The sequence below is a fragment of the Lemur catta genome, chromosome 12 (assembly GCF_020740605.2).
Source record: "Lemur catta isolate mLemCat1 chromosome 12, mLemCat1.pri, whole genome shotgun sequence".
Classification (NCBI taxonomy): Eukaryota; Metazoa; Chordata; class Mammalia; order Primates; family Lemuridae; genus Lemur; species Lemur catta.
This window is the reverse complement of record NC_059139.1, coordinates 22,853,659-22,879,934: the sequence shown is the minus strand read 5'-3', so window position 1 is coordinate 22,879,934 and position 26,276 is coordinate 22,853,659. Positions and strand designations below refer to the sequence as shown.

General features: G+C 34.2%; 1 protein-coding gene across 3 annotated transcripts in view; it reads left to right on the top strand.

Annotated features, from left to right (window-relative positions):
• The window catches only part of LMBRD2 (LMBR1 domain containing 2), a 45,311-nt gene that overhangs the window by 16,783 nt on the left and 2,252 nt on the right, over positions 1 to 26,276 (top strand). For 2 of the 3 annotated variants that reach the window (XM_045566585.1, XM_045566583.1), the window contains 11 exons: positions 2,134 to 2,208; positions 3,566 to 3,679; positions 4,064 to 4,247; positions 8,230 to 8,411; positions 9,289 to 9,422; positions 10,807 to 10,912; positions 11,404 to 11,501; positions 19,331 to 19,434; positions 20,871 to 20,917; positions 22,242 to 22,347; positions 25,235 to 25,364. In XM_045566585.1, the coding sequence (XP_045422541.1) occupies positions 2,134 to 2,208; positions 3,566 to 3,679; positions 4,064 to 4,247; positions 8,230 to 8,411; positions 9,289 to 9,422; positions 10,807 to 10,912; positions 11,404 to 11,501; positions 19,331 to 19,434; positions 20,871 to 20,917; positions 22,242 to 22,347; positions 25,235 to 25,364 (1,280 nt within the window). The remainder of the gene's footprint in view (positions 1 to 2,133; positions 2,209 to 3,565; positions 3,680 to 4,063; positions 4,248 to 8,229; positions 8,412 to 9,288; positions 9,423 to 10,806; positions 10,913 to 11,403; positions 11,502 to 19,330; positions 19,435 to 20,870; positions 20,918 to 22,241; positions 22,348 to 25,234; positions 25,365 to 26,276) is intronic. The other variant, XM_045566584.1, reaches the window with a different exon arrangement.

Sequence of the window (26,276 nt, the reverse complement as noted above, 5' to 3'; positions counted from 1 at the left end):
GACCTAAAAGGTCACCTGTACCTTTTGTCATTTTTCTGGAGAGAATATTTTGGGGAGGGAGAAATAGCTACTAATTTCCACTGAAAACTGCCTGTTAGCCTGCCTTCATTGATGTTGTCTGATCTGCTTAGAAAAGAGTTGATTAGGCACAGTAATGAAAGAGCTCAAAGTTATGTTATTTTGTATTAAAAAACAAAGATACTATCCATACTTTATAAAAATTACAAACTTTTGAAGGAACTTTAAATTTATAATAGATATAGCAAATGTTAATAGTTAACTGTCTCAAAACTTGTTTTTGCTTAATATGGCTAAATAATTTAAAGAACACATATGATATTTCATGTATAATATATAGCCAAGTATATACTTTGTTTTCAAAGTAGGATAAATCTGTGCTAGCAAGTCAACAAAATTTAAGGCAGCTTACTAATGGAAAATTGTGATATAATGATGCTTCAAGGTGACCTTTAAAAACCCAAGTCTGATCTTGTCACTGTCATGTTTAAGCCTCACACATCAACCTCAAAATAAACCGTTATTAAGACCTATGAGCATTTTCATCATACTTTTCCAGTGTGATAAGTGCTACTCAGGCCCTTACTCTCTTTTTCCATGTAGTCACACTGGATTCTTTCAGTTCCTTAAAACAATTGGTTTCCTTTGGCCTGGAGGCCTTTGCATGTGCTGTCCTTGTCTGTCTGTCTGGAATATTCTTGCTCTTCCCTTTGGTTGACTGACTTCTACTCATTTTGTTTTCTATCATCTTAAATAATCAGTTCATCAGAAAGTCTCCCACTCTAGGTTATACCCTCTCAGAGCATCCCATACTTTTCTTTCATAGTAGTTTCGACACCATTTCTATTTGATTTATGTCTGTTTATCTCATTAAGTTTTTCTTGACAGGAGTAGTGTCTGTTGGTAAAGATTATTCATAGAGTATGCATATTCTAAATTTTGATAAATATTGCTAAATTACCCTCAAGTAGATGATATCCTTTTTTATTGTGTATAGGAGGGCCTGTTTCCCCACAATCTTACCTCATTACATGATAGAATTTTATTAAAAAAAGTTCTCATTTTTAAAATTTGTAGCTGTTTTAGTGAGCTTGAATATATTTTCACCCATTTCTTGGCCAATTATATTTCTTCTGTATTCTCATTTTTTGGTTGATTTGTAAGAGCTCTTCACATCTTAAGGATGGTGATTCTTTGTCATATAAATTACAAAATTTTTTCACAGTTTTTTCTATGTGCCAGATGGTTTCTTTGCCTTCAGTTTTGTATCCCTTAAAGCCCTTCTCTACCCTACAGTTTGAATGTTTCTTTTTAATATCCTGGTCAATTCTCTCATGCCTCCCAGGCTGTGAACATGCTGTTTCATCTGCTTAGAACAGTAGTTCCAACTTTTTTTTAATTTCATAAATATTATAAAATATTATGATTCCTTAGGAACTGGTGGTTCCTTTCTCTAACTCTTTTATGCCTTTCATCGTCATTAAGTTACTTATTTAATTATCTTATCACTATAATGTAATTTTAGTCAAAGTCCAACAATTCCATGTCTTCCAGCCCTCCATTATGGATTATGGTAGGCTTATACCTAGCACAGTGCTGGCATATAGTGTGCTCTTGATAAACAAGTATGGACTTAATCAATCAATTATGACTTCTCTAGAGTACTCTTCCATTGGAAAGGAGGAGGCACTTCATAAAATTTGTAGTTCTGCTTCCTGTGGTTTCTTGACTGTATTTTAGATAAAGAGATAATTGATCTTGATGAGTAAGGTGGAGGAACACAGCCCTGTTCTTTTAGGATCACAAAGTTTGTCTGATCCTTCATGAACTTTTTTATAATGCTTATTAATCTTTGTTTACCAAGTGATCAAATGATAAGGGAAGAAATCTAGAAAATAAGAAAAAAGTGCAAGGGTATAGATATAGCTATTCAATGACCTATTTTTACTTGTATTCTTAAAAACTTTTATTCAGTGAAAGGAACTTCTGTGTAATGCTATGTAATTTAGGTTGAAATTGAACTTATGAGAATGAGTATAGTACTAGTACACTCTCATTTGAAGTAGCTGATCTGTAGAAATGGAAATATTTTTATTTATCTTACTGTTTTTATAGGAAGTTCGTAAAGTGAATGAAAGTATCAAGTATAATCATCCATTGAGAAAATGTGTTGATACAATACTTAAAAAGGTAATTAAATAATCTTGTTTATCTCCTTTTGAAATACAGATTTATGTATTATTATTACAAAAGCATCAGAAAAGTATGAAAACAGCCTATGACTGAGGTCTTCTCAACTTATTTTCATGGAACTATTTACCATAAAACAGTAGTAATTTATACATAGAATTTTTTGTTTTGTTATTGTAAGTTTAACATTAATTATTGGCAGTGTTTTCCATTGAAATGTAGAGATAGAGGTGATGTTAACTAGGGTATAATGATTGCTATGACATAGTGATGGAGGTAAACCGTTAAAGTGTCATTGTATATGATCACTAAAGACTTACCTCTTATAAGAAAATAAATGAGGGCCTTAATAATCTTAATCAGCTGTGTACATATCATTTTATGATATATTTCATATTTCATAAAATAAATGACATGAAATATTTAACATGGGTATTTAATAAGAAGCTATGCAATTAAGATTTTGATGTATTGGTATTGAATTAGGAGTATTCGTATACTTCCCAAAATTATTGTTTGCAGAGTTCCCTAATTGTCTCTTATGCAACCACAGAATCATTGAACTATTTCTTTTCCTATATTTTAAATCTATTGTATTGATTATTATCTAGTGTTCTCTTTGGCTAATACGATAGCTATAAGGAGTCAATTTTCTAACCATTTCTCTCAAATTTGCTAGTTTTTGAGACTTATTCAGGGAGGTTAACTACCTTGCCCAAGATCATATAGATATTTGCTTTTTATTTCTGTATGTATATTGTTTCCTAAATCTCTCAGAGTTGAATCCAGATATGATGACTCTTTGTCCCTAAATGTTTCAGTGTGTATTTCCTAAGAATAAAGATATTTTCTTACATATTACAGTTATCAAAATCAGGAAATTAATATTGATACTGTACTATTATTTACAAATGAGGAGTAGTATGGCAGATGACTTCAAATCATGTATTTGTTTCTCTGTACTATGCCTTTAAAAATTCAGCATCTTGGAATTGTCATGATTCTTCTTAATTATTTAGCTAGAAAAATAATTGACAGTTTCAACAGGGCCTACTTAGGATAATCCTCTCAAATACTAGTTGCTTCCTGTAGGTAAGTTCCCCCTGCCTCTACCTACTTCTAGCTAGTGTATCTGAACATAAAGATTAATATTAATAAAGATGAGAAGAAACTCAATACAGCTTTTAAAACATTTTCAAGAAAATGTCGGCAAAAGTCTAACTAGAGATGCCAATAAAGGAGGAAGATATTTCTGAGAAAATTAGAAATGCCCAAGAATGAAAGATGTTTAATAAAAATAAATTTTTATCCTTTTACTATTAAGATTTTTTTAAAAAAATCTACTTGTTCGTTTTAGTGCCCTACAGAGTATCAGGAAAAAATGGGTAGGAACATGGATGATTATGAAGATTTTGATGAAAAGCATAATACCTACCCAAGTGAAAAAAGTCTGGTAAAACTGCATAAACAGGTAACCTTACTTATTATAACTATTTTATTTATGATTTTAGTTAGATTTATAATTATTGCTCACTAAAAAGGAATTTTTAGTGAATATACATCTAAAATTTCTTTGGTCTTATTGTTCTTCGAAATGTTTTAATTTTGTGTTCTCAATAGGGAGAACTAATAGAACTATTAGCATTTGGGGAGGCAGAATTATTCACTGAGCATAAGTGTTACATTATATAGAACTGTTACATCATTTTAGAACATTAACATCCTTGGTGCCCAACCCAGTAAATACCACTAGCACTTTCCTGTTGTGACAACCAAAACATGCTCCCTAGTAAGGGGTTGAACCACTGTTGCGATCAGGACACTGCCAGGTCTACTCATATTCTTTTTTTTTTAGGTGATTTATTCAGTTCAGAGGCACCGTCGAACTCAAGTACAATGGCAGATTCTTTTGGAGCAAGCATTTTATCTAGAAGATGTAGCAAAAAATGAAACTAGTGCTACTCATCAGTTTGTTCACACCTTTCAATCACCAGAGCCAGAAAATCGATTTATCCAATATTTTTATAACCCTACATTTGGTATGTAATTTGATATAAATTTTAGAGTTTAATGATGATAATTTTTCTGCAGGAAAAAAGTATATATTTTCACCATTGCACAGTTGAATTTTATTTATATTATTTGATTTATACCATATAATAATATTATTTGATAAACTTTCCCCCAAATAACTATTTTTCTTATCATATAACATATAATCCATCAAATTCCACTGTTACTTTACAAATAATCAAAATTCTATGTGAAAATAATGCATCAAGCATATTTTGTATGATACATAATATATGTAGTTATGTATCACTTAATGACAGGAGTACATTCTGAGAAATGCAGTGTTAGGCTATTCCATCATTGCGTGAGCATCATAAAATGTACTTACGCAGACCTAGATGGGATAGCCTACTACACATCTAGACTATATGAGATGGCTTATTACCCCCTAGGCTACAAACCTATACAGCATATTACTGTACTGGATATTGTAGGTAGTCATAACATAATGGTAAGTATTTGTGTATCTAAACATAGAAAAGGTACAGTAAAAATGTGGACCATCATTGTATATGCCGTCCATCAATGACCAAACTGTTACGCAGCATGTAACTGTACTTAAAATAATTAGAATTTTAAGCAATTTTATATCACAAGCATAAGTCTCTTCTTCAGTCTTGATATACTACCAAAATCTTCCTCTGAAAAGTCCTCTTTGATTATTTACATTTATTATTCCAATTTACAAAGCCTATACTCTCTGTAGTCATCATCTTTTTCTCCTTTGTGATTATTTATGACACTGCCCTTAAATGTTATCAGATTTACTATGAAGAAACTTAATGCAAGTACCAAAGTGTTACAGTATTAAAACTTCTATTTACGTTATTTATTCAAACAAATAGTCATATTCACTTGATTCTCTTTGCATGTTTTGTCATGAATATGAAGACTTAATGGCCATAACAAATATTTTAGAAAACTTCTTCAATGAAAATCCTTTCTAATTAAATGAAGGAATGATGTGATACCTGTTTTCATTCATTCAAATACTATTGGGGCACAGAAATGCTATGTATTTTGGGGTGCTTGGTGTATATCAATTTATTTTTATTTTTTTTCTTCCTCTAACTGGCTTTTATTTCAATAACAGGTCTACATTCATTGATTATCTAAGATGTGATCAAATTTCACAGTAAGAGATGTGGGAAGTCAGAGATGAATAACCATCCAGGCTCTGCTCTATAGGATTTTATAGTCTAATAGAGGACACAGGCCCACTATTTATATCAATTTAAAAACACAAAAATTCCTTCCCTTGTGGAGTGACAAAAACAGACAATGAACACAAAAGTATAAATAAGGATTCTGAGTAGGTAGTTGGTTACAGAAATTGGAATTCAGGGGAGAAGTCTGGACTGCAGATATAAATTAAGATGCCATCAGTGTATAGAGAGCCATGAGTCAGGATAAATTCAGTAAAGAAGTGGTTGAGATAGAGAAGAGAAAAAGATTGAGGACCCAGCCTGAGGCACTCCACAATTTATAGATTAGGTTGATAAGGAGGAACCAGCAGCAAAGATTAGAAAAGGAGTGCCCAGTGAGATAGGAAAAAAATTAGGACAGTGAAGTGTTTTGAGGAAAAGGGTGTGTAAAGTACCATTTTAAATGTTGCGTATAAATCAAGTATCATAAATATTAAGACCTGACCATTGGAGTTTATAGAAGTGGAGAGGGTAAGGTGAAAAAGCCCGATTGGAGTCTAAAAGAAAGGAGGAGATTCAATTGGAGACAGGGTGGAGAACTCTCAAAATGTGTTCCCTCTAAAAAGAAACAGAAAAGGGGTAGTAGCTGACAGGGATTAGGGGCATTGTCAAGAGAAATTATATAACATGGAAATGATGTAATAGGGAAAATTTGATGGGACAGTAGAGAATTTCTAGGACAGTGTTTATGAGTAGTAGAAATGAGGTGGGAAATAGTGAACAATGAAGAAAATGGCCTTAGATTAGGAGGTAAGGCACAGATGTACCTAAGTAGGTGAGAAGATGTAGTGGTAGAAACTTGGGGAAGTTCTCTTCTGATCCCTTCTGTTTTCTCAGTGAAATGCTGAGGATAGGTATAGAGGAGGAGATTTTGGAGACCGAGAGAAGGAAGAGAAGATGCAAAATAGTTACCTAGGAGAGTGGGCATGGGAGAAGATTGGAGAGTTATAGTAGGCTAGCCAGGCAGTGCTGAGGGCCAGCTTGAAGCTTGTGATTAAGAATTTAAAGTGAGGCCGGGCGCGGTGGCTCACGCCTGTAATCCCAGCCCTCTGGGAGGCCGAGGCGGGTGGATCGCTCGAGGTCAGGAGTTCGAGACCAGCCTGAGCGAGACCCCGTCTCTACTAAAAATAGAAATAAAAAAACCATCTGGACAACTAAAAATATATATAGAAAAAATTAGCCGGGCATGGTGGCTCATGCCTGTAGTCCCAGCTACTCGGGAGGCTGAGGCAGTAGGATCGCTTAAGCCCAGGAGTTTGAGGTTGCTGTGAGCGAGGCTGACGCCACGGCACTCACTCTAGCCCGGGCAACAAAGTGACGCTCTGTCTCCAAAAAAAAAAAAAAAAAAGAATTTAAAGTGAGACCAGTAGCAAAGTTATGACTCTTTCTCTGACAGTGTCGGCTACATGGGTGTAGGCTCAGAGTAGCCAGGGAGTTGGATCTAAACAGGGTGTGGTTTAGCTAAGCAAGTACAGGGAAGCAAGAAGGGGCAAAGGAATCCGGATACCGGACGGTGACTATCCTCAAAGACTGGAATCTGGGCTCTATAAGGATATCAAAGTGTTAAGTAACAATAAAAAGATGGTAGAATAAATTGATTGTTGGTCCAGGTAGAGTCAGTCAGTGGAGTTGAAATACTGTACTAGATGAAGATATTGTTTAGAGACAAGGATGCAAAAATGAGGTTATACGCAAGAGTGAAGATATTGGTAATAAAAGGTTTAGGGATGACTATGGCAATAGGTAATTGAGTTAGGGTGGAGGGCAAGATCATTGGAGGAGAAGAGGTCAAGGGAAGATCACTGGAGGAGAGTAGGTCAAGGGAATGAGAGACCAGGGTATTGAAAGGAGGATCGCTTATGGGGATAATGAAATCACAGGGAATTATGCTGAGAGCAGGGAGGAAAAGAATTAGTGAGCTCAACACTTCAATGAAGTAAAAACATAGCCTTTTCAATTTATTGAGCTTTTCTTTAAACTTTTATTGTTACCTAAATTCAGACTTTACAAAACCAGAATAGTGTGAAGTATTCCCATAAACTCTTCATCCAGATTTTCCAAATATTAACATTTTACAATATGCGTTTCCTTTTTATTTCTGTATGTATATAGTTTCCTGAATCTCAGAGTTGTATCCAGACGTGATGCCTCTTTGTCCCTAAATGTTTCAGTGTGTATTTCCTAAAAATAAAGATATTTTCTTACATATTATAGTTACCAAAATCAGGAAATTAATATTGATACTGTACTATTATTTACAGATATTATTAAGATTTCAGTAATTATCCCAAAAGTATTCGTTGTAAAAAAATCTCATGTCATACATTGCATTCATCTGTCATGTCTCCCTAGTTTCCTCTGATCTGGATGGTTTCTCAGTCTTTATTTGTGTTTTATGATTTAGATGTTTTTAGAGAGTACAGGCCAGTTATTTGTTAAATGTCCCTGAATTTGAGTTTGATGTTTCCTCTTGATTAGATGGAACTTCTGCATTTTTGGCAGGAATACCACAGCAGCAGTGTCCTGTTCTTCTCAGTGCATTGTAGCAGGAAGTTCATGATGTCAGTTTGTCCTGTTGCTGGTGATCATTTGGTCAGGGTGGAATATGCCTGGTTCCTCCACAATAAAATTGCTATTTTTCTCTTTGTAATTAAGTATCTTGTTGGGAGATATTTGAAAACAATGTTAATACCCTTTTACTTCTTTATATTTTTCCTAATGATTTTTTTCTTTTATCTTCCAGAGTGGTACTGGGAATGTCTTTTGCGACCTTGGTTTTATAGGATCCTTGCTGTGGTTCTGTCCATCTTCTCTGTGATTGTTGTGTGGTCAGAGTGCACATTCTTTAGCACGACTCCTGTCTTATCCCTCTTTGCAGTCTTCATACAGCTGGCAGAAAAAACATACAATTATATTTATATCGAGGTCAGTTTATTTTATATCTGTTGTAAATATGTCAGTTCACCGTATAACCTTAACTTAATTTTCTCCATATATTTCTTACAGTAATAATGAAAGCAGTGAAGTTTCCCACAGTGTTATTCAAACTTCCAAAAATGTGCTTTATCAGTTTACCCTGACTATTAAAATCTAAGAACTAGGCTGGGCATGGTGGCTCACACCTATAATCCTAGCACTCCAGGAGGCCAAGGTGGGAGGATTGCTTGAGGCCAGGAGTTCAAGACCAGCCTGAGCAAGAGCTGAGCCTCTGTCTCTACTATAAATAGAAAAAATTAGCTGGGCATGATGGGGTGGGCTTGTAGTCGCAGCTACTCAGGAGGCTGAGGCAGGAGGATCAGATTGCTTGAGCCCAGGAGTTTGAGGTTGCAGTGAGCTATGATGACACCACTGCACCCTACTTGGGGTGACAGAGCAAGACTCTGTCTCAAATAAAACAAACAAACAAACAAAAACAACATAACTGTATTAATATTTGAAGAGAGATGAAAAGGTCCAAGATAATATAAATTCTTTTTATGAGAAACTTTGATCTTCGTTATGCTACTGAAAAGCTACATAACTTGCAGGTCTCATGTAAAGACTCGCCAAGGGAATGGGAGAATAGGCTCACTTTAGGAGGTAGATTTAAAATGTATGGATCTAGGATGTTGAACAGTTTGAAATGTAGATGTTTTTCATAATTTCATTTTCTTAGATGATTAAAAAATCCTCTACTGCTATATTTAAATAGAACATCAATAAATGTTAGCTAGAAATGAAGGATAATGCTTGTGATAGTTAAGTGCTAGTTTAAAGTCCATTAGTCTTAAACAAACTGTTTTTGTGTTTGTTTTTCTTTCAGATTGCTTGCTTTCTTTCCATCTTCTTCCTAAGTATCTGTGTTTATTCTACTGTGTTCAGGATTCGTGTATTTAACTATTACTACTTGGCTTCACATCACCAAACTGATGCTTATAGCCTTCTTTTCAGTGGCATGTAAGTAGAATTACACTTAGAAACAAGGGAAATGTCTCTATTGCATGTATTCTTACGGATCTCTCTTTTATTTCTTGTTGTTTATGGGTGTTCCACTAATATCTGTATTTCTATGAGCTAATTGATTAGGTTTAAATATTAAATAGATATTTGTTGATTGCCAGCTAAATCTTGCTTGAAGTGTAAGGCTAAAATATTATAGGTATGCTAGGTTAGGAGGGAAAAGAAAGACATAATGAACCTGTATTAACCAACTAGGTAGTCAGTAAATAGATTAGTAAATAGTAGGAACAGTGAAGAGTTTAGAGACTAAGTCAGACCTAGAGGGTATTCTGAGATTCAGTGGCCTCTAAATGAATTGAGGACTAAGAAAACCAACAAGAACAAATTTTCCTCAAGAAGTTTGGAGAGATGGCTCCAACTTGGGCTAGATTGCATAATCTATTACCTGTCCTTATTGTAAAATCAGTCATATTAGGTATTTATAAAGGCTGAAATTAGAGAAGTTTATAGAGGAATTGATATCTAAAGCAACTTTAAGACTTTTTGTGTTGTTCTTTTCCAGATAATTTTGGACTCATAGGAAGTTTTAAATATAATGCAAAAATTTGTATGTAACCTTCACCAAGCTTCCCCCAATGGTGACATCTTATATAGCTGTTGAACAATATCAAAACCAGGAAATTACATTGGAACATTACCGTTAACTACACTACAGACTTACTTTAGTTCTCACCATTTTTTATCCTTCATTTGTGTGTGTGTGGAGATTCCTGTAACCACCACCACAATTAAGATTCAGAACTATTCTACCACTGCAAAAGTACTCCCTCATTATTAACTCTTTTTATTCACACCTCTTCTCTCTCCCTGTCCCCCAGTTCTCCAACTCTGTAATTTTGTAAGAGATTCTTTTTATTTAGTCAAAAATTGAACAATTCTTCATACCTGTGCTTGTCAGAATGACATATTTTGATACATCTTCAGATATTTTATGTATTGAGTACAATTTACCTTGAGCATGTTACTGTCCTTGTCATTCTGTGAAATGAATTAATTGCACACATAGTAGAGTTGAAGGAGGTACATACAAGGCACTCCACAAATTGTGGAAATAAATCAGTGGCAAACCCGACCAAAGCAGGCAGCCTGACCTGCAGTTTTGCCATGCAAGTGTTGATGTTTTTAAGGGGGATGCAATTTGTAAGATTTTCTTATTAACTGCAACTAAGGTCAGTTCACATTAAAAATTCAAAATGTATATCATGGAAATAGATGAAAATTGTAGCTACAATGATCCGAAATGTTCTTAATACGTTTCAGTATCATATAAAATGTATTTTTACTGATTTACTTTTTATATATTTTTAAATATTTACTGCAGGTTATTTTGCCGTTTGACTCCTCCTTTATGTCTTAATTTCTTGGGTTTGACCCATATGGATTCATCTATCTCTCACCAGAATACTCAGCCAACTGCTTACACATCTGTAAGTATGGTCAGAAAACAGAGTTCTTCACATTCATTATCTGTATGAAATGGTGTTATTGTGAAATTTCTTTTAATGTTGGCAGAAAAGTTCTATAACATTACTAGCAAAATCTTCTCTTAAAGGTTGTTTTTGTATTACTAATGACTGAATAGAAGTGATTTTGCTTCTTTTATTATTAAAAAAAGTTTTTATGGTTGTCTAGCTGAGCAGTATCAACTACATGACCAAAACTACTATTAACTTTTATATTTATAGTCTTAATACATGTGATAATTTTGAGCAATATTTATAAAATGTTAACTTTGCTTAGGAGAACACAGTAATAAAAAGCAAATTTTTAAAAATTAGTTCGTTTAGTGCTTCGCCTTTTTACTTTGAATAGTTCAAATGTATTGATGTAACAGGTTATGGGCAAATTTTCTAATGATGGAAAGGAATGAAAAACATAGAACTATGCCGATTTAACTTACTTTTTTCTTGCTCTTCAGATTATGGGTTCCATGAAAGTTTTATCCTTTATTGCAGATGGATTCTATATATATTATCCTATGTTGGTGGTAATTCTCTGCATAGCTACTTATTTTAGGTAAGAAACTTAACATTATTTTTCCTATATTCTTAGTTGGATCTGGATGTTCTTTCTCATTAAAGCTCTTTTAAATATTTATTGGTTGGGTTTCAGTTGTTTGTTTTGTTGTGGCTTTGGGGAAGCTAGAGCTAGTTTGAAGGGACTGCTTGAGTGATGAGTCAGATTCTCCCTCTAAAGATTTTAAAGAAAAGAAGAGTTATTATTCTATTATAATAAATAATGTTACTTTATTTAGGCTACAGAGTGATAGGATTAATTACAGAATGTTAATTCTAAGTCCTGGCAAAACACCCTCATGTACAGCTTCTTTCTAACCATATAAATTAGTGTTTGGGCTTTTCCCATAATTACTGTTGGGTTTCTAAATGCTTCGGACCACGAGTAACACAACGGGTCAGATGAGGAGCAATTGTAATCAAGCAGTACACCTAAGGCCAGAGGAGGAATTTCCCCCAGTTTTAGAAAGTAAATGGGCTACTCCTTTTATAGAATTAGAAAGAATGGTAGAAACTTGGCAGGGGTGAGATTCAAAATGAGTTAGAGGACAGGTGTACTTGGCTTCTAACACCCTGTATTACTAACTGTCATATGTCAGGTGTCCTCGTCCTGTGCTCTATCTCCTTTCACTGCTTAAGTGCTCCATGATACAAACAAAAATACTACATTTTCAAATATATATTTTTGAGTATTTTTATAATTCATATTTTCATAGTTTTTTTTTTTTGATAAATACATTCCTATTCTTTTTTCCCCTTCATCTGTCTTTCCCTTCCTGGTCCCTGATAATTACCAGTCTACTTTTTATCTTCATGAGATTCACTTTTTTAGGTCCCATATATGATTGAGAATGTGCAGTATTTGTTTTTCTATGCTTGGCTTATTTCACTTAACATAATGGCCTCTAGTTCCATCCACGTTGCAAATGACAGGATTTCATTCTTTTTTTTTTTTTTTTACCCAAAAAGTCTTTCCCCCACCAATGTCCTGGTGCATTTCCCCAATGTTTTCTTCTAGTAGTTTCATAGTTTGAAGTCTTAGATTTATGTCTTTAATTCAGTTTGAGTTTTGTATATGGTGAGAGAGAGAGGTTTAGTTTCATTCTTCTGTATATGGTTATCCAGTTTCCTAAGCACCATTTATCGAAGAGACTGTCCTTCCCCATTGTATGATCTTGGTGCCTTTGTCAAAAATGAGTTGCCTGTAAATGTGTGGATTGATATCTAAAAAACTCTTTTCTGTTCCCTTGGTCTATATGTCTGTTTTTATGCCAGTACCATGCCCCCAACTTTGTTCTTTTTGCTCAGGATTGCTTTGGCTATTTTGGGTCTTTTGTGGTTCCATATACGTTTTAGGATTGTTTTTTATATTTCTGTGAAGAATGTCATTGGTATTTTGATAGGGATTGCATTGAATCTGTAAATTGATTTGGGTAGTGTTGTCATTTTAACAATATAATTCTTCTAGTCCATGAACATGGAATATCTTTCCATTTTTTTGAGTCCTCTTCAGTTTTTTTAATTGATGTTTTATAGTTTTCCTTATATATATATCTTTTACTTCCTTGGTTAAATTGATTCCTAGGTATTTTATATTTTTTATAGCTATTGTAAATGAGATTGGTTTCTTGCTTTCTTTTTCAGATGGGGGTTCACTATTGGCATGTATAAATGCTAGTGATTTTTGTATGTTGATTTTGTATCCTGCAGTTCTGCTGAATTCTTTTATCAGTTGCTACAGTTTTTGGGTAGAGTCTCTAGGTTTTTCTATGTGTAAGATCACGTCATCTGCAAACAAGGATAATTTGACTTCTTCCTTTCCAATTTAGATGCCCTTTAGTTTTTTCTCTTGCCTGATTGCTCTGGTGAAGATTTCCAGTATCATGTTGAATAAAAGTAGGGAAAGTGGGCATCTTTGTCTTGTTCCAGATCTCAGAGGAAAGGCTTTCAGTTTTTCTATGTTCAGTATGAAGTTAGCTGTGGGTTTCTCATATGTGGCCTTAATTGTTTTGAGGTGTGTTTCTTCTCTATACACCTCAAAATTTTTTAGGGTTTTTATCATAAAGGAATGTTGAATTTTGTCAAATGCTTTTTCAGCATTTATTGAAATGGTCATATAGTTTTTGTTTTGGGTTCTGCTAATGTAATATAGCATGTTTATTGATTTTGTGTATGTTGAACCATCCTTACATACCTGGAATGAATCCCACTTGATCATGGTGAATGATCTTTTTAATGTGTTGTTGTATTTAATTTGCTAATATTTTGTTGGGGATTTTTGCATATATGTTTGTCATTGATATTGGCCTATAGTTTTATTTTCTTGTTGTTTCTTTCTCTGGTTTTGGTACCAAGGTAATGCTGGCCTTGTAGAATGAGTTTGGAAGCATTCTCTCCTCTTCAATTTTTTTGAAAACTTTGATTAGTGTTGATATTAATTATTTAAATGTTTGGTAGAATTCAGCAGTAAAGCCATCAAGGCCTGGACTTTTCTTTGATTGGAAACGTTTTATTATAGCTTTGATCTCATTACTTTTCATGGTTTGCTGAGGTTTTCTATTTCTTTTTGGTTCAATCTTGAAAAATTGTATGTGTCTAGGAATTTATCCATTTCTTCTAGGTTTTCCAATTTGTTGGTATATAATTGTTTGCGAAAGAATAGAAACTTCTAATGATTCTTTGTATTTCTGTGGTCTCAGCTGTAATGTCTCCTTTTTAGTTTCTGATTTCATTTGTTTGGATCTTCTCTCTTTTTTTCCTTAGTTATTCTAGCTAAAGATTTGTTGATTTTGTTTATCTTTTCAAAAAACCAACTTTTTGTGTTACTGCTTTTATATATTTTTATTAGCCTCAATTTCATTTATTTCTGCTCTAGTATTTATTATTTCTTTCCTTCTATGAATTTTGGATTTGGTTTGTTCTTTTCTAGTTCCTTGAGGTTCATCATTGGGTTGTTTATTTGAAGTCTTTCTACATTTTTGATGTAGGTATTTATTGATATAAATGTCCCTCTTATTAATGCTTTTACTGAATCTCATAGATGTTTGTGTGTTGTATTTTCACTTTCTTTTGTTTCAAAAATTTTTTTTAGTTTCCTCCTTAATTTATTGATTGACCTATTGGTTGTTCAGCAGCATGTTGTTTCATTTCCATATGTTCATGTATTTTCCAAGGTTACTCTTCTTAATGATTTCTAGTTTTATTTCATTGTGGTCAGAAAAGATACTTGATATGATTTCTACTTTTGTTTTGAATTTGTTGAGACTTGCTTTTTGGCCCAAGATAGGCAAGACAGGTCTGGTGGTGGTGAATTCACTCAGCTTTTGTTTATCTGGAAAAGATTTTATCTCTCCTTCATATTTGAATGATAATTTTGCTGGATTCAAAATTTCTTGGATGACAGTTTGTTTTTTCTTTGAGGACTTTGAAAATGTCTTTCCATTCCCTCCAGGCCTGTATGGTTTGCATTGAGAAGTCTTTTGCCAGACAAATTGGAGCTTCATTATATATTATTTGCTTCTTATCTCTTGCTGCTTTTAGGATCTTCTCTTTGTCCTTGATCTGTAAGAGTTTGATTATTACATGCTTTGGGGTAGTCTTATTTGGGTTGAATCTATTTGGTGTTCTAAGAAGACCTTCCCATACCTGGCTATTTATATCTTTCTTAAGTTTTGCTATTATTTCTTATAATAGGCTTTCAACCCCTTGCTGTTGCTCAGCTCCCTCTTGAACACCAATAATTCTTTGATTTGTTCTTTTGAGGTAATCTTCTATATCTTGTGGGTGATCTTTACCCCTTTTTTAAAATTTTTCCCCTTCTTTTTTCTCCTCTGTGTATTTTCAAATAGCCAGTCTTTGAGCTTGCTGATTCTTTCCTCTGCTTGGTTCATTCTGCTGTTGAGAGCCTCTAAAGAGTTCTTCAAATGTATTTCTCAGTTCCAAGATTTCTGTTTGATTTTTTATTATTTCAATCTCTTGGTTAAATTTCTGTGATAAATTTCTGAATTGTTTTTCTGTGTGATCTTGGAGATCATTGAATTTAAGTTTCCTTTTAAGTTTAAGTTCCTTTTAAGTTCCTTTTCCATTTAAGTTTCCTTAAACCTGCTATTTTGAATTCTTGGTCAGAGAGCTGACAAACTGCCATCTTGTTAGGGTCAGTCACTGGATTTTTGCTTTCTTCTTTTGGGAATGTCGTGGTTCTCTATTTGCTGTTGTTTCTTGTGGTTATATGTATGTATCTTTACATTGAAGGATTACTTATTTCTATTTTCTGTCTTTGACTTGTGTTTGTTTTTACTGAATATATTTTCTTAGCAAATCTTCACTGGTAGGTCACTGCCTCCTTTTAGGCTCTCTACTTGGTACCTTAAGTCCAGGTGTGCCTCTGCTCCAGTAAGTCATTTGAGCACTGCCTTTTCCACATGTGGAGTTCCCACAGAAATTATTCTCACAGTGTGGGAAGGCCCAGGGAACCTGGGGAATGAACCTTCTACAGCATGGTGCTACTGAATAGACATTCTGATTTGTCATCTCCTTTGGCCAAGTTACTTACAGAGCAGGGTTTCTGGGGCTGGGGATAGTAGTTCCACCTCTCCCATAAGTCTCTGCTTGTCCTTAGGGATATTTCTGCCTTTAGGCAGTCACAGTGTTTCCCATGGGTTAAGCCTAGGGCCGGTCTTCTGCCAGGGAACCCAAGAAGATGGGGAAGCTGATCAGCCACCTCAATTTCACTTTTTCCATTGTAAAAACTGTCAGTTGCAGGGAGATATTCCATGTGCTTGGTGGTGGGCAGAATGGGGGAGCGTGATGTCACAGATGTTGAATTCTGATTCTCCTACCATCTCCTTGGAGTTTTTCCACTGCTCTGTGTTCCTGCGAAACTGTCTCATCCTCATCCTTGAGCTCTGTGTTGTTGCTGGTATAGATCTCACATTGTATATTTGGTTTTGTTTTTCTTTGGGGAGTAGTGAAGCCAGCTTGCCTCTGTGCTGCCATTTTGGAACCAGAAGTCTCCAGAAACTTTTTTTTTAATGTTAATCATTTACATTTCTAACAAAAATAAGTTTCATCTACCTAGTTTTTGCTTAAATCTTCCAATACCATTGTATAGTTATTACAGATGATATGTACTAATATTAAGGTAGTGAGTAAACAGATATTGTTTAAAGTAAATTCTCTATTGAATTTTGAAAAATATATTTAACCTTTTCATAAGCAAAATAGCTAAAAGATTATAACTTAAAATGACATTGTAATAGGAACTGATAGCAAATCTAATACTGTGAGTGTTTTCTTTAATGTTGAAAAGAGAGTAACAGGCCGGGCGCGGTGGCTCACTCCTGTAATCCTAGCACTCTGGGAGGCCGAGGCGGGTGGATTGCTTGAGGTCAGGAGTTCGAGACCAGCCTCAGCAAGAGCGAGACCCCATCTCTACTAAAAATAGAAAGAAATTATCTGGCCAACTAAAATATATATATAGAAAAAATTAGCCGGGCATGGTGGCGCATGCCTGTAGTCCCAGTTACTGGGGAGGCTGAGGCAGGAGGTTGCTGTGAGCTAGGCTGATGCCACGGCACTCACTCTAGCCCGGGCAACACAGCGAGACTCTGTCTCAAAAAAAAAAAAAAAAAGAAAAGAAAAGAGAGTAACAAATTTATAGTGTGAAAATGATGTATTAAAAGGAGACTAATCGTACTTTGTATGCCCAAAGCTAAGTTTTGATTATATGTTTATTCATTTTAAAAGTTTATAAAGCTACTAATGGAAAATTAAGGGCTTGTGCTATACAAATGATGTGTTTTTATGTTATTAGTTATGTTGGAAGATTAACATTTCTTCCTGCCTTATCAGATGGTTATATGGATCAAGTGACATGGGGTAGGATAATGCTTCGATGACTATAAAATCTTAAATATAAGGAATCATTGTGCCTTAAAGAGAAATGGTTAAACTTAAAAATATTCATTAAAAGTATATCTAGAATTAATTAGGATAAACTTTGCCATTTTTTCTTTAGTAAGAAAGGGTTGTATTCCTTAATTTTCAAATTATTTCACACAATAAATATTCTTTTAGAAATATATGAAACAATGTCTTACTGACATTTCAATGGTAGCTTGACTTTATAGGTTCATTTTCATTTGAAATGCTGCCATAGTTAGTCTGACTAATTGCCAGTCTGTTAGCAACATGGCCATACTCAGAGCTAATATTCAGACTTATCTGCCAAGAGAGCATAGGTTGATTTCTGACACTTTAGACAAAGATAAAACCTCTCCAGAGTAAGTGAACTAGTTCAGAGTTTCTACAATGATATGAGGACAGTAAGGGATTGTTTAAGGTCACAAAATTAACATAATCATCTACCTGAAACCCCAGTTTTACTCAATGGTAATTCGCATAAAACATCCCTTTTATATTGAAACAAGTAGATGTACTATTGAGTAGCCAGATATTTACACATTATTAATGTAAAATGGAGGTCTTCACTTTCTTTTAATTACCTCTTTGTTTTTCCTTCCTGACACACACACATTCCCCCTCTCTCAACCCTCTCTCCTTCTTTTCCCCTTTCTTCTTCTTCCTTTGCCTCCCTCCCTTCCCATGCATGTGTTCAGGCTTCTGCCATTAGAATTACATCACTGAAAAAGTTTGAGAACTAATGTAATAAAAAGAGCTGCTTGGTGATAGATACATAGTAGGATCTTAATAAATATTAATCTTGCCTATTCATCTATCACTTCTTTCCTTGTGTTCCATATTTTCAGACTATTCTTGTCCTGCACAATAATCAGGTCTAAAGTAAATAGCAAATAAGATATAAGGTAATAGGCCCCACATAAGATTATAGTCATCACTTTACAGTGTGTAACAAAAGGTATTTATATAGAGTTGACTATTTCTCAGGGAAAAAATAGAGCATGAAAATATTTTAATTTACACAATTAAGACTTTCTAAACCAGAATATTCCACACTTGGAAATACTGGTTTTAAATGTATATTTCAGTATCAAAACTGCTATTCAAATATAAAGGAAGAGTAAGTTGCTCTTGTATTATAGTTATTATTTGGCATCCTGGTATAATTGTTTTCTGAAGGCTATGTATGCTAATGACCTGACTTTTTATTTGTCGGGAAGAAGGAAAGCTTCCCTTTTGCCCCCGGAAGTTTTGCTGAAAGATCAACTCACAATAAGGCAGATTAGTAAGAGAAAAAGATTTATTTACTGTACGCACAGGGTGAATCAGAGTGATTACCCAATATCCCAGTGGGGTCCAGAAATTTGTATACCCTCATTTTAGATGGGGGAGTAGAAACGAGAAATATCGGTAATTTTGTTTAGGGGGAATAAATGGTTACTAGGAAGGATGAGCAGATACTTGGGAGAATGAATGGATGGGGGAAACAGATTGGCTTGTAAATGATTCTCTTTAGAAATTAAATTAACCTGAGAGACAGGTATTATTTTTAAAATGGGTTGGGCCATGTCTGGTTGTATTCTTGATCTTTTCTGCAATATATCTGAGATACCAGGGATACTCTTTATACTAAGGAGTCATATATTGGGGTGAAATTTCCTGAGCTCCTTTAACTTCCATAGGAAATCTGGGTATCATGCATACCCTAGGCAGTAAAGTACTGGGCATAAACTTCTTAGAAAGGGAAATAAGTAGTACTTCTTTAAGAACAACAGTTGTAACTACATGTGACTTGCCATGATAACTGATAATCAAGCATAGACTTCTTTGGGAATGACAACATTAAAGAACAATTTATCTAATATTTATAATGTGAAATAATGCTTATTTTCTTGAAAATCTTTTATTTAGTTTGGGAACCCGTTGTTTGAATCTGCTTGGTTTCCAGCAGTTTATGGGAGATAATGATATGACATCAGACTTAGTTGATGAAGGAAAAGAATTAATCAGGCGAGGTAAGATATGTCTTTTAAACTAAATGAAGAGAAAATGCTAAGTGCTCAAACAAAAAACAAAATTAATGTTTGTATAATTTGTAAATAATTTTAATCTATCTTAAGAAATTATAAAGCTGGGCATGGTGGCTCACACCTGTAATCTCAGCACTTTGGGAGGCTGAGGTAGAAGGATTGCTTGAGGCCAGGAGTTCGAGACTGGCCTGAGCAAGAGTGAGATCCCATCTCTACAAAAAATAGAAAAATTAGCCAGGCGTGATGGTGTACACCTGTAGTCCCAGCTACTTATGAGTTTGAGGCAGGAGGATCGCTCAAGCCAGGAATTTGAGGTTGCAGTGAGCTCTGATGACACCACTGCACTGTAGCCCAGGAGACAGAGCAAGACCTTGTCTCCAAAAAATAAAGGGGAGGGAGAAATTATAAATTAATACAATTTTTAGCTAAAAATCGGCATACAGGCTTCTTAGAAAAAGACTGGAAGCGTAAATACTAATTTTATTTGTCTTTAAGAAATTCTGAAGCATAAATTATTGGTACATCTGCAACTAAATAATGCCCTTGAATGGTCTTGGAATTGTTTTCATTTTGCATTGAAACATATTTGCCAAGCTCTATACAACTATAAAACTCATTAAAGAACCATCAGTTTGATACTGCATGGGAAATCACTCAAGCCAATGCTATTTTTTAAAAATGTGATGATCATTAACAGCCTGTTAGAACACATGGCACTCTACTAGAATCAAATCACAAAACTAGATATATTAAATCTACTGATGTTGAAATGATGGTAGGATGCAGGGAAAAAGCTTGATTTTTATGACGTTGTTTCTTAGACATTCTACCTACCTAGGCCTGGGGCTTTTGTGTGATCATTAGTTGAATGAAATTGTATTGCAGCTCCAAATAAGCCAGCGTAGACTTCACTTGCTCTCATATTAGACCCCATATAGTGTATCACATCCAGTCCTGCCTAAGATTTTTAAGAATAAGACTGATAAATTAGAAGGTATTTAGAGAAGGACAGCCAGAACTATGAATCTGTAAAACATAAAGTGAAAAACACTGTGTTTATAACCTGGAGTAACGTAACAAGGGGAAAGACTGTTATACAGAAAGAAGTATGAACTTAATTTAGAAGATAGGACTAAAAGAGAATAGAAGTTACAGAGAAACTCAGGTAATTGTGAGACAGAACTCTTTTCATCACTACAGTTATTTGAACAGAGACTTTAGGACCATCTCTAACAAAAATAGAGAAGGTGGACCTATTGGGTGAGATGACCTCTTAGATCATTTCTAACAGTAACCTATTACATTTGATTTTGTTGTAATTTAAAAGAAATATTAGTCATAGCCTGATAGTTTTACTTCAGTTATTCTGTGTCTGGTTAAACCACATTATACCAAATTTGAGACCATTTTCTTGTTTCCAGAGAAGAGAAAAAGGCAAAGGCAAGAAGAAGGTGAAAATCGAAGAAGAGTAAGTACAATATTGATTAAATTGCTGTAACCTAAATATTAATATGAAATATCTTAAGAATCCTACTGATTTGGAATAATTGGCTCTAGATAAAGAACAGTGGGAAAAATGGCACAGGATATATTTTTAAAGAAAGGAAATTTTAATACTTTCAGATATATATGCTAGGTGTCCTATCAGACCTGTAAAAGTCACTAGTAATAAATTACTTCATTTGTGTCCCACATCAAGCAGCTTCTTGCCTAAGGTAGATGCTCAGTGAATATTTGTTGAATGAATGAATTCATGTAGTCTTGCTATTAAAGTGGTTTTGATTGCTTTAAAATTGTTAATGCTTTTTTGTAATATGATACTAATTTTATTCCTATTCAACTTTTCTTCAGTTCTCCATTTGCTGAGGCAAACTAACCTTCTAGAGAGTGAAAAGGCAAAAAATGAGAAAAATAATCTAGTCACAGTTACCACAAATTTTTAACATCTGAGTGTATCTATACTGGCAAAGTTAAGAGAGGAGACTTGACAGTTGTCGTGTATCTTAGTATACGTCATGTGAAAGAGAGGTCTGTTCTTTATTCCGGAAAGTGTAAGTAGAACCAAAGAGTAGAAGTTACTGGAGATAGCTTTCACCTCTCTATAAGAATTTCTAATTTCCACAGTTTAACAAAATTGCAGTAGGCTGCACAAACCCAGAAAATTACATGTCATCTAGTCAGCCAAAAAGCATCTTGCACAGATTTTTAGCACAAGACCCTTCAGTGCATGGAAAGTTGCATTAGGTGACCTCTAATGTCTCTTTCAAGTGTAAGAATTTGATGAGTAGAATCCTAGTTAATATGGTTTTACTGTGCTTATGATAACTCAAAATGCTGTGTGAATCTCAGTCTAATTATGTTTGTATAAAATTTTAATTTTGCTATTGAAAATGACTTTTCACCTCTCTAATATTTGTAGTTTATTTAAATGAAAGAGAATTTTGTTAACATCTTATCAGTCATTATGGGTTCTTATAACTTTTACATGGTTATAAGCTTGGAGTTCCAATATTTTTTTGATGTTTTACACAGAAGAATAATTTAACATAATCATAGTTAACAAAAATGTTTATAAATGTCTTCATTTTTAAAAGTTAAAGTTTATAGAGACTGTGACTTTACATGTAAAGATAAAAACATTGACCTATGATTTTTAAAGGTACTATGATAATTGTACTGATTACTAATGAATTTCTGATGAAGAAGAAATTATATTATTCTGCATATATAATCTGTTGACATTGATGAATTACTTTTTGTTCTTTTGTTGTATATGCATTTATGTTTCTTAGGAATGGAAAGAACGTTATGGACACAATAGAGAAGATTCCACTAGGAACAGAAATGTTCATACTGACCCAAAAGAGTTAAACTTCTCAGATATTAATACCAACCGATGTAAGTAGTTTATTCTCTAGTTTGCTTAGAAATTTTTTTCTTATGCTTGTTGGCATAGCGACTGAGAGTTAGGATACTCATCCAGAAATGCCTTTGTAGAATTGTAAATGTGCATTTGCACTGACCTTCCTTTCTCACATTCCTCAGTATAAAGAAGGAAGGGGAAATTCAAATATGCATTCTGATAGGGAAAGGAGAAACTGGGACATCAAATGAATAGCTGTATGTATATTAACCTAAATAATTTAAGCACTTATCCCAGGCATGTTCTAGACAAGTATTTATTTCTACCATGTACTTAATATTTTTCTTCACTTTTCTATTAATAGACATAGGTTATTCAGTTGTTTTTATAATAACTTATTGGCTGACCCAAATATGTCAGACATATTCCCAAGTATACAATGATACAAAGAAGATAAATTTCTTATCCTTAGGATGCTTATAATTGAATGAGGAGGAACTGACACCAGGCAGAAGCCATTGCTCACCAGGGTGAGTTAGGAAACCTTCCCATATCATTGACCCTACAAATGTTCATCTTTACTAATAATAAAAAATACATTAATGTGACATGAGGCCCCTGGGTAAGTGCAAGAAACCTGTTTTTGCTTAGGACCTTGCACTGAGTAGAAGGCAGAGGTTGTTTGTCTTTGGGAGAGATTTCAGTTTGCTGAGAGAGACTCACCACTTAAACTTCAGTGCACAGGGACCTGCCTAACACTGAGAGTGGAGCAGGAAAATTGAGCAACCTCTCCCACCCAACTACAGGTTTTGTAGTGACCAAGCAACAGTAGTCTACTGTTGGAGGAGGAGTAGAAACATGAAAAGGGACTCCCTCTGTGGCATATGTATGTAGGGACTGCTAATCTGAGAATAGGAAAAAAATACTAAGAGAAATCAACTGCCAGATGGGCCCTACTAATCACAAGGTAATAGCAGTTCATCGCTGGAGAGATGTGAAATATGTAGGGACTTAAGGTAACTAACCCAACGATAAAGTCCAAACCCAGATAAAGTATAGATTAGATTGATTCAATCTCTCAACACTGGTGATCTAATAGAAGAGGTATGCCCATTCTGGGCATAACAATTATTTATCTCCATCTCTTCTTTCATATATAGTGTCTGGCATTTAGCCAAAAATTATGAGATACATAAGAAAGTAAGAAAATATGAGCTGTTTTCAAAACATAAAATAGTCAACATACTAGACCTAGAGGTGGCTCAAATGTTGGAATTATCAGACAGTGCAGTGACTTGAAAATAACCAATTAGTATGTTAAAATGTCTAATGGCAAGCTTAGACAATGTACATGAATAGATCAGGAGGAATTTCACCAGAGAGATGGAAACTATACAAAAGAGATAAATGGAAAATGTTAGAAATATTTAATGATGAATTATTTATAATATTGTAAACTTGTCATGAAAGGTATGACAGGAGGATACCTACCTGATGCTGAAGGAACTCAGCTTGGGGAATGGTAAAAGAGTTCTAAGGAAAGAATTTTTGTAATAAAGAAATATTTCTGTTACAAAGAAATATTTATCTGAGTATTTAGGATTGAATAGTACATAGCCAGGTGAAGAGTGTTTTAATCAGAAGGAAGAGTGAATGCAGGACATTGTGGCATAAGAGAATCATTGGGGAGATGCATGTTTTTCTCTGCAACTAGAGCCTAAGCATGAGGAGGTTGATAAGAGAGGAAGCCACAGAGATAATCGGGGCACAGATATTGTTGTGCTCAAAAGTTTGTATTTTGTCCTGAAGGTAAGATTTCAGAGTGGGAAGAAGCATGGTAAGATTTTTGGTAGAATAAATAGAATGCTAAAGCTTTAGTTAAAGCTAGGAAATAGAGGGAGGATTCTGTAAAGAGATTTTGTTGCTTGCTTACCACAGAGTGGAATTTTACAAATAGAAAGATCTGGGATATGGGAGAATGGTTGAGAGAAGAGGCAGTGCAAAGCCTAGTTATGAGTTAGAGGGATCCTGGTATATGGTGGGTAATTGCTATTTGCTGAATAAATGAGAGAAAAGATGAAGAGACATGCATTTAGGGCAGAGTCCAAGATGACAAAAATGTAAGTATGATAGAATTGGCTTGCCTTAAGTTTTTGAAAAGAACTGTATTATAAAGTTGTTTTAAAGCTACTTGGACTGCTCAAAACAATATTGTGAGAATTTAGATTGTTTATGAAGAAATCCCCATCCGCACAGAGAAGGGAAAGTTAGTTTTCTGATCTGTGCTGACCGGTATGATAATCATTAGCCACATGTGGCTGTTGAGCAATTGTAACATGGCTGGTGCCCCATGTTGAAATGATAATATTTTGGATATATTAGGTTAAATTAAATATATTAAAATTAATTTCACCTATTTCTTTTCACTTTTTAATGTAGCTACTAGAAAATTTCAAAGTATCTATGAGGCTTGTATTTTATTTCTGTTGGCTAGTGCTGCCCACATTCTTGCCTCAATGGGAAGAAGGCTCAGGCCTTTCTTGAAGGGCTTGAGTTGATTACACCTTAAAGTCCTAGCCAAGAAATGAGATTCACTGTGAAACCAACTGAAACTTGATGTGATAATGAAGAACTTCAACTGTTGTGATACCACAGTTAAATATTAATTCTGAGTTTTATTAATTATGTCTTTGTACTGTATCTGAGCTTATACTAGCTACAAAGCTAGAAAACTTTTCCTTGCTATTCCCTGTATATTGTTTTTAATTTTAATCAGATTTTTAAGGAATCATGTAGTTGTTTGTCCTCGCAGTGAAAATTCAGATTCCTTATAATCTTGATTTTTCTTTTTGTAAGTCCATAGACTGTGACCCATAAATTAAAAGACAATAGGGAAATAGAATTTTTTTCCTTCCTTTGCAGCAGCATCCAAATATACCAGGACTAATAATAGGACTGAAAGGGATCGAATAGAACTTCTCCAAGATGCAGAACCTTTGGATTTTAATGCAGAAACATTCACTGATGATCCTCTTGAACCTGAATCAAGAAGGTATGTTCTGGCTGTGTGACACTTTGGCTCTGGCATTCCTCTGAAATTTTAATAACATACTGACTTGACAAGGTTAAAAACAAGTGATAAGTAAAGGTAAAAGTAAACAAGTGATAAAGTAAGGGAAAATGTTCATCTTTACTAGTAATAAAAAATATATCAAGTAATTTGATACCTTTTTATACCTTATAATGCTTTTATATTTAAAAAAAAATTATAGTATCCAGTAGTGGAAATTGAAATTAGTATCTTTAGACAACACTAATGGTATTATAAATATGAAAGAATTGAAATATATAGCAAAGAATCATAACAGTATATGCCTATTTCTGACTGTCCTATTTGTGAAATTTATTATACCTTAGTAAGAGCTGCATAGGGTGTCAGACCCTATTCTCAGCAGTTTAACAATATCGTATTGTATGGTTGCAATCCAATTGTATTTCAGCCTAGAGAGGCCCAGTAAATTGCCTAGATTCACACAACTTGTGAATTCAAACCCCAGTACTCTGGCAACAGAGTCTATGCTTTTAGCCACTATGCTATGAGGAAATAATTAAACAAAAGCAAAATATCCTATGCATGAAGATGTTTACTATACTATTGCCTATAAATAGCAAAAAGCTTAGAATATTATGTTCAATAATCAAGAGTGGTTATTAAATTGATTAATCTCCTAGATATATCTTACATTCCCCTCTTTCTACATCCCTCACTCTGTCATGCATGTATTGTAGGCTCTAAAACAGTTGCTGGTTGATTTATAATTAAGTCCTTTTGGATAATTTCCTGGGAGGGTAAGTTTCTGCTTTCAGCTACTGAATAGATTTTAAGCTGTAAACAAATTATGTAGCAACTTCCTTTTAATGTGTTCTTGTTTTTCTTTCCTCCTTTATTATTTTTGATTGATGC